The sequence below is a fragment of the Mauremys reevesii genome, linkage group 3 (genome assembly GCF_016161935.1).
Source record: "Mauremys reevesii isolate NIE-2019 linkage group 3, ASM1616193v1, whole genome shotgun sequence".
In the NCBI taxonomy this organism is placed as follows: Eukaryota; Metazoa; Chordata; order Testudines; family Geoemydidae; genus Mauremys; species Mauremys reevesii.
Genome location: NC_052625.1, coordinates 10,668,813 through 10,676,758, shown reverse-complemented (window position 1 = coordinate 10,676,758; position 7,946 = coordinate 10,668,813). Strand labels below are relative to the sequence as shown.

General features: G+C 42.8%; 1 protein-coding gene across 2 annotated transcripts in view; it reads right to left on the bottom strand.

Annotated features, from left to right (window-relative positions):
- Window positions 1–3,060: 3,060 nt before the first annotated feature.
- Window positions 3,061–7,946, bottom strand: part of SNAP25 (synaptosome associated protein 25) — a 94,157-nt gene continuing 89,271 nt past the window's right edge. For both annotated transcript variants that reach the window (XM_039532865.1, XM_039532863.1), the window contains exon 8: window positions 3,061–4,386. In XM_039532865.1, coding sequence (XP_039388799.1) covers window positions 4,318–4,386 — 69 coding nt within the window. In that variant the 3' untranslated portion in view covers window positions 3,061–4,317. The remainder of the gene's footprint in view (window positions 4,387–7,946) is intronic.

Here is a 7,946-nt window from a genome sequence, read left to right as displayed (position 1 = left end):
TGCTTTGGCACAGGGACGTTGGACCTTCTTCGTTCAGAGGGGCCAGCTACCTAGTGACAGCATCGAAGGATACATCACATTTAGTGCATGAAAATGGAGAGTTTTAATTTTGTCTCCGAAAGTTTATGCTCTTTATTGTTTTTTAATTGTTACCTTTCCCCTTTCAAAATAATAATAATTAAAAGCAAATATGTTGACCAAGAGGTGTGACCAATTCTCCAGCAAGACTGGATATTTCCCCCACACACACACACTTATGCTCTACTTCAACCATAAATGAGGCGGGATTGACGCAAGAATCGCTGAGTAAAATTCGCTGGAACTGTGTTATGCAGGAGGTCAGACTAGAAGATTGTAATTGGGGATGAAAATAGCTGAAGCTATGTAATGCTAATGAGTGTCAAAGTTCCAAAAGCTTCAAGGTCTGGTTCACAGAAGCCTACATAATTCATACAAAGCTGATTCAGCGTTCTCCTCACTTTTCTGGCTGAAGAAATCAGGCAGGATATCTCATGAAAACTGACTTTCTCATGAGCTAACCTCTTCGGAATTTCCCCCTGGTCAGAGATCCCCCAAGATTAGCCTCTGTTATGGTAATTTGGTATTTCTGTTTCCTTCTGAGAGTAGGAAGTGGCCAGGATGTGTGACGGCCTCCATCTTGGCCTACACACTGGGGACCGAATCAATGATCTCCAGGGCTTAAAAGCACAAGCTGCTACAGCTTGAGCTAACAAGCCAAGTCTCTGTAACTGGGGGCTGTCCCAACTCATATCCTCCAGGGCTCAGTACAGAGGGGGACTTGTAATATGCGGCTTACAAACAACACATGATTTTAGATGTCAGCCGTGCTTCTACAGAGATCAACAAATGTTTGGTTAGATCTGAGTTTTGGGGCAAGATTTCAGATGATGAGGCTGGGCATCTGGACAACCCAGTCATCTGTGGAACCCAGCAAAACTCTGGTGGGCCCCACACCGGCCCCATACAAACTCTGCCTGGCTGCTTACTCAGCTAACATTCCCCCTATATGTCCCTTTGTAAGGCCTTGTACTGACCTCCCCACCTGGGGTGAATTTCAGCTGAGGTAGGACTTCAGCTCTGCGTGAAGATTTACATTTAGAGATTAGTGACTGGAGAGTGCATCTCGGCATTTACACGTGCGTCACAGATTCCAAGGCCAGAAGGAACCACTGTGATCATCTGGTCCAGCCTCCTTCATAGCACAGGCCAGTGAACATCTCCAAAATAATTCCCGTTTGAACTACCGCAGATATTTTAGGAAAGACTTTAAAGATTTTAAAATCGCCTGTGATGGAGAATTCATCATTTTGGTAAGTTATTATTACTCTCACTGTTAAATATTTACACCTTCTTTCCAGTCTGATTTTGTTTAGATCGGTGATTTTCAACCTGTGGTCTGCTGACCCTTGGGGGCCCATAGACTATGTCTAAGATTTCCAAAGGGGTCTGCACTTCTATTTGAAAATTTTTAGAGGTCCACAAATGAAAACAGGTTGAAAACCACAGGTCTAGATTCAACTTCCAGCCGTTGGATCTTGTTATACTTTTGTTTGGTAGGCTGAAGTGCCCATTGTTAGATATTTGTTCCCCATGTAGGTACTTACAGAGTGTGAGCAAGTCATCCCTTAACCATCTCTTTGTTAAGATAAATAGATGTTTTCCAATCCTTTAATCACTTGGGTGGCTCTTCTCCTAACCCTTCCAGATTATCAACATTCTTCTTGAATTGTGGGCACCAGACCTGGACACACTAGTCCAGCAGTGGTTGCACCAGTGCCAAATACAGAGGTAAAATTACCTCTCTACTTCTGTTTAAGATTCCTTCATTTATGCCTTGCAGTAAGTCCTTTTGGCCACCGTGTTGCACTGGGAGCTCATGTTCAGCTTTTTATCCATCATGAACTCTTCAGAGTCACTGCTTTCCAAGACAGAGCCCCGCCAGCATGTAAGTATGACCTGCATTCTTTGTTCCTTGGCCTATATTAAAACACACATTGTTTGCTTTCACCCAGCTTACCAAGCAATCCAGTTAGCAGTGCATGAGTGACCTGCCCTCTTCATTATTTACCATGCCGCCAATTTTTGCGTCATCTGCCAACTTTATCAGTGATGCTTTTATGTTTTGACAATTTGCTCACTTATTTAGAAGGGTGTTAATAACATCAGGACGTGAGGCCAGATCTGCAGGGGGTATAAATCATGTGAATGTGGCTTTAGGACTCTCAACGTAGACACCCATTCTTGGAAATCTAAGCCCATGGTTTTGCACATTTCCCTGAGTCTGACGTAGCTCTTTAATTTTAGCATAGTCTGATCCATAATAATATTTGCCAGAAGTTTACCCTTTAGCGAGAGAAAGTGGGGGAACAAACGGAATGATAACAGATACTAAAAATAAAGAACTGCAAGAACAACCACAGCCAGGCATTTGCTTTCTTATATGTTTTGACAGAGGGCCATGTGAATGAATTGGTCACTCACGTAGAGCTGACAATAACTGGACTCCCCATAAGAAAAATACCTGGAAAATATACACCAAACCTATTTTTAACCATATTCATTGTCAGTAAATATTTAATCCTTTGTTAAAGGCATTCCTACCAGGCTATACAAATTTTACAGTTACTAGGGTTCTATGAACACAGCTATATTCATAACACGAGGCCTGATCCTCAGCTGGTATCAATGAAGAACACTCTATTGACTTCAGTGAAGCTACACCGGTTTATACCAGCTGGGGATCTGGCACATGGATTCTATTTTCTCCCCCAGAACAGGGAGACGGTTTCATCTCAGCATTCAGCAAGCTCCCCAAACCAGGTCATTTAAAACAATAATCACATCACAGTTTGCTCGGTGCAAACCGCTTTTGTTCGGAATAGTTCCCTGTCACTTTAATTAGCATCCCAAATGGAAATCTTTTCTTGCCAGCCCTTACATACCAGTGATTTGCAAAGAGCCCTTGGACCACATCCCTGGCTCCCTTTTCACACGCCGGTGGAAAATAACAAGGTATCACTGACACACAGGCCGACAAATGGATAATGGAAGCACAGATTCCGAGGTCTATAATTTTTAATAATTTTTAAACTAGCTACAAAATGTCAATCACGTCACAAACTGACAGGAGACAGAAAGAATTTCATATTACATGCGGCAATGATATTTATCTCACAGTTTATCTAGATTTCATTCATGTAGGTTATTTTTTATTATTATTTTTCATTAAGTCAGCTACTAAACATCTCAGCGATTTGGTGTGCATAGCCCTAGGTAAGCAACAGAGAACTGTACTGATAACAAACCACACGAGGATAGTGACTAGTAAGATAGAGCCTTATAAAAAATTACATCTCTTTGCATCAATTCCTATGGTAGTTGTTTCCTCCAAAAGATAATCTTCAAAAGCAACAGACAAACCCAATATATTACACCTATTTCTTTTTGCCTTTGACATATTTTCAGCCAAAGGTTCAATTTTACTGGCAATGATGAAATGGTGAGTGCCCAATCCATCTTTTTTTCCATAATTAAAAAAAAATGATCATGGTTAAAAACTGTATATAGATCAACAAGAAAAAAGTGGCACTACTGCATACTTGCTGGTATAACACAGTCCCAATACCGAGCATGCTTTTGTTGTCGTTTGTTGATGTGCTACTGCCATGGGAAAAGTCTTGTTTAAGTAGGAGTCTAGAAGTCTAGTTATTTCTCATGCATAAATGCATAAATCACATCACTTTTTAGTGCAATGCTTGTTATAGTTATATAATTCCACATTGTCTTATCATGAAATCATAACAACAGATGACAGCAATGGAGAACAGAAGACAGTAAGGTTAAGTGATACCCAAAGACAGGAGTGTGGCAGTAGCTCTGTGGAATGTCACAGTTTTACAAGAACAATACTGTATATTTAAAGGTTAACAGCACAGTTAGCATTCCAACATTGTTGTCATTCAGCAAACATCATAAAAGAAAAAGAAAGCAACTCAAGAGAGAGAGAATCGAAACAAACAAACAAACGAAAAAAACCCCAACCAAACAATCCCCCCAAACTTCAAAGTGAGCTTGAGCCATCAGATCAGCACTATGTACAACCTTTGGAAAGAAAGATATCTAGAAAAAAATAATTACAAGTATCATTTTTGGAAAGCTGACAAACTACACAGGACAACATTTACAATGGGGGCTGATATGTGCATGTGTGCAAACCTAGTAGGTAAATACCATGAGAAAAGCGTGAAGAAACTGCCGTCCAGGACGGTGCTAAGAGGGAAATGCACTACATGGCATTTAACCACTGCCCAGCATCTTTGTTGCACGTTGGTTGGCGTCATCAATCCTGGTTTTGTTGGAGTCAGCCTAGGGGGAAGGAAGGAAAGAAACAACTGATTACATAGCAGAGAGAGAACATCTGCTTTGCTAAATATGTAGTAGAGTATTTCACCCATCGGGGCCCTCTCTGCTACCTACCTCTCTGCTTCCTGATCCTGGCCAACTCAGGAAGGAGAAGCTCAGAAATACCATGAAATTGGCTGTTCTTGTATTTTTGGGGGCCCAGCAGGAAGACAGACTAGATTGTAGATTGGGCCCCTTTTGACCTTAAACTGTGTGATTCTGCGACTAATAGAAATCACCTGTTTGCATGGAAGTCCCACCCAAATTTGCAAGCCCAAGAGATTCAGGTAAACTTTGGATAAGCATCTCACATTTCAGGTTTTTCTCTGAGCTTCCAAATGCTAGGCCACATCCCTAGCGGGTGTGAGCTGATATAGCACCATTGAAGTTAATGCTAGGAATCTGACCCAGTTTGAAATTCATCCATCAACAGTTGTACCAGATGTGCTGTTTTTACTGACGTAAGGCTGCGTTCAGCTTTGATATTATATAAGCATGTGGGATGTCACGGATCTGGGCTCTGCCCTGGCTGCATGATGATCTAAAACTTGTCCAGGCTGCCTAACACTTTTGTTTTTGTTGCATTGGCAAAGCAGCAGAGAACCCATCAGGACAGAGAGCTAGATTGTGCTCTCATATAAAGCCATTGAGAAGAGACAAGTTTCTTTTGAAAATATATCAGACTGAATCCTCAGGCCAGAGCAGCACTTGCTGCACCTGTGGTGGGAAGGGAATAGGAGGCATTATGCCACCCTTTCACCCGTCCCACAAGATCAACTGGCACTGGTGCAAATTAGAGCAGCCTCAAGGCTACTCTAATTTTCACCAGCAGATAATAGCACAAAGGGGAATTGAGAGAGACCAAGGATCTGGCCCATCAGTTTCACCGCATGCTCTGGTGTCAGATGTATACAAGGACTTACAATGCTCCCAATCCTTTACTCCTCATATGTGGTTGCACCTCAAAATCCCATTGAAGTTAATGGGAATGTCAGGCAGGATTAGGTCCACAAAAAGAAGCAAAAAGATAAGATTTCTGGTGCCTCCTCAAACACTGGTTCTAAAAGAGACACTCAGCGCACTCCCTGCAACACTTTGTAGAGGGCTCTATGTGGAAGGAAAGAGTCCAGGAGTACAGGTTTCACCATCTTGGAGCTCACTGGAATATCATTATAAGAACAGGATGGCAATTCCTTTTGAGAAATGTAAATATCATTTGAAATAATCAGACTGGATCTTATTGAACACAGTGGGTTAAATTCATCCTTCGTATAACGCCATTGTCGCCCAGTATTTTTGAAAATTAGACAACTCCCCTTTTTTTGGGCACTGAGACTCTTTTTTTAATTGGATCCCCCTTTGACTGTGGGTTGTGGTAACTGCCCAAATTCAGCTTTGGAGATAAAAGAGCATGATCGAAACCGAAGTCGACCGGTGCAGCTGTATCCAAGTGGATGTTGCTACATCGACAGCAGCTGAGGATCTAGTCCCAAATGTTCTTCAGTGTCGATAGCCCAATGTATATAGGTACGGGAAGCAGGGTTGCCAGCTGGAGCTGTGTATATTCCTGAAGGTTTCACTGCATGACATAATCTTTAATTCAAGATTAATCTTTAATTCCTGGAGCCTCCAGGACAGTCCTGGGAGGCTGGTAACCCTCTGGGAAGGGTGAGAATGGCGTTACTGCTCTGTTAGCATTCATTTCAAATGCGCCAGTGTCCATTTCATTTTATTAGCTCAGTATTGTCTGAGTGTTGCTTTTCATGATGACTATCCAGGTAGCACTATGGCAACATGGTTCTGTCATTTCAAGGTCTGGTCCTGCTCCGACTGGTGTTGACGGGAGTTTTGTCCGTCATTTCTGTGGCCGGAGAAGTGGGACCTGGGTTTATAAAGATTCTGTATAGAACAAAAGCTGGTGGAAAAATTGGTGCTGCAGTCTGAAATCATGGGTCTTTCTGGAGCCTCTTTCTTGCTCATTCCCAGGTACAAAAACGCTGGGGAAGAGAACTTTTACCTCTCCTGAACAAACCAACCACCCCTCCTGTTATGATTCTCCTGAGCAGCGGCTAGAGCAATGGGTTCTAGGCCTGGCTCTGCCACTAGCCAGTTGGCTGTCCTTGGGCAAGTCACTTCCTTTCTCTGTGCTCAGTTTTCAGAGCTGCAAAATGGGGATACGGATAATCCAGCGAGCTAGATGAAAAGGCACTGGGTAAGAGTGAGGTAGTGTTATTTTACCGCCTCTGTAAAGCGTTAGCTCAGCGCTAGGTATTGTTGATGTTTCTGCACCTTTGATAAAGTGGAGCCATTAATATTAGACTCATCACCATTAACATGTTTTAGCCTTTGTAAGCTGACAATGACATGGTAGTATTCTTTCTGTGCTATAGGTTAGAGAATGCCATGAATACTCCGATAACATTAATGCCTTGCTCAGGCACTTGTGAAGATTTTAATGGAGAACCCTGTACCTCTCTTTTGGAAAATGCATTAGTATTTCTGTGGTTTGCCTTTGTTTGTTAGCATCTGCTGCAGTCTCCAATTTTCTATGGCATATAAAATATGTTTTACTGAATTTGAGAGGTATGTACAGTTATCCTCTTTTTACAGGTGGGGGAACTGAGGCTCAGAGCAGCGCAGTGACTTCTCCAGACATGGGCCTTTCAAGTTCTTTTTATAAGTGGACATGCCGATAATCTTTTCTTTAGTGTCTGCTGCCTTGTGTCCCATAATTGATTTGACAAATGCTACGCAGAAAGATATTTTTAGTACCGTAATGAATGCGGTGCTACTTTGGTTTCTCTGTGGGCCAGCCCCTGAGCCAGTGTAAATCTGCATAGGTCCTTTGACATCACTGGAGCATTTGTACTGGATGCGGCTTTGGCCTCAGGTATCTCTGGATATCTGCATTTGTTCCTGGCAAATGGTGCTTCTTTTGAAATGTTAGAAGGCTGGAAGACCGTGAACAGTTTTCCAGGAAGGAAGAGGAACAATGCTGGGGCAAGGTTGTAGTTCCTCAAAGACGAAGGCACGACAGTCTCCTTGAAAATGGTAAAGGCCATGGGTAGCCATTGAACTCAGTGGGAGTCTTACAGTTGACCTCAGTGAGGGCAGAGGTAGGCTGAAGCAGAGCCCTTTTGAAAAGCCCACCCCATATTTATGGCTCATTGTAACCCAAAGTCCTCTGGAGAATGTGTCAAATCTCCAGGACGTTCCTGAGTTTTTATATCTGGATCTCTGAGTTAAGAGAGGGAAACAGCAAAGGGCTTTTATTTACCACTCTCTGTAGTTGGATAGGTCAGTCAAGAGCTCAGTCCTCTGAGGTAGCTTCAAGTTGCTCACAGATCCAGCTTAAGTCCAGTGCCGTATAAGCACCCAGAGCTGGCATTGCTGCGAACCTCTGCTTTTACAGGGAGTGTCAGCGGGGGGATTTTTAATGACTCCAAGTGAGCAAGGCTGCAGTTTCCCATCTCCTCTGAATAACAGCCCCTTCAGCAGCACAGTGCCCCATACCACGAGGACAG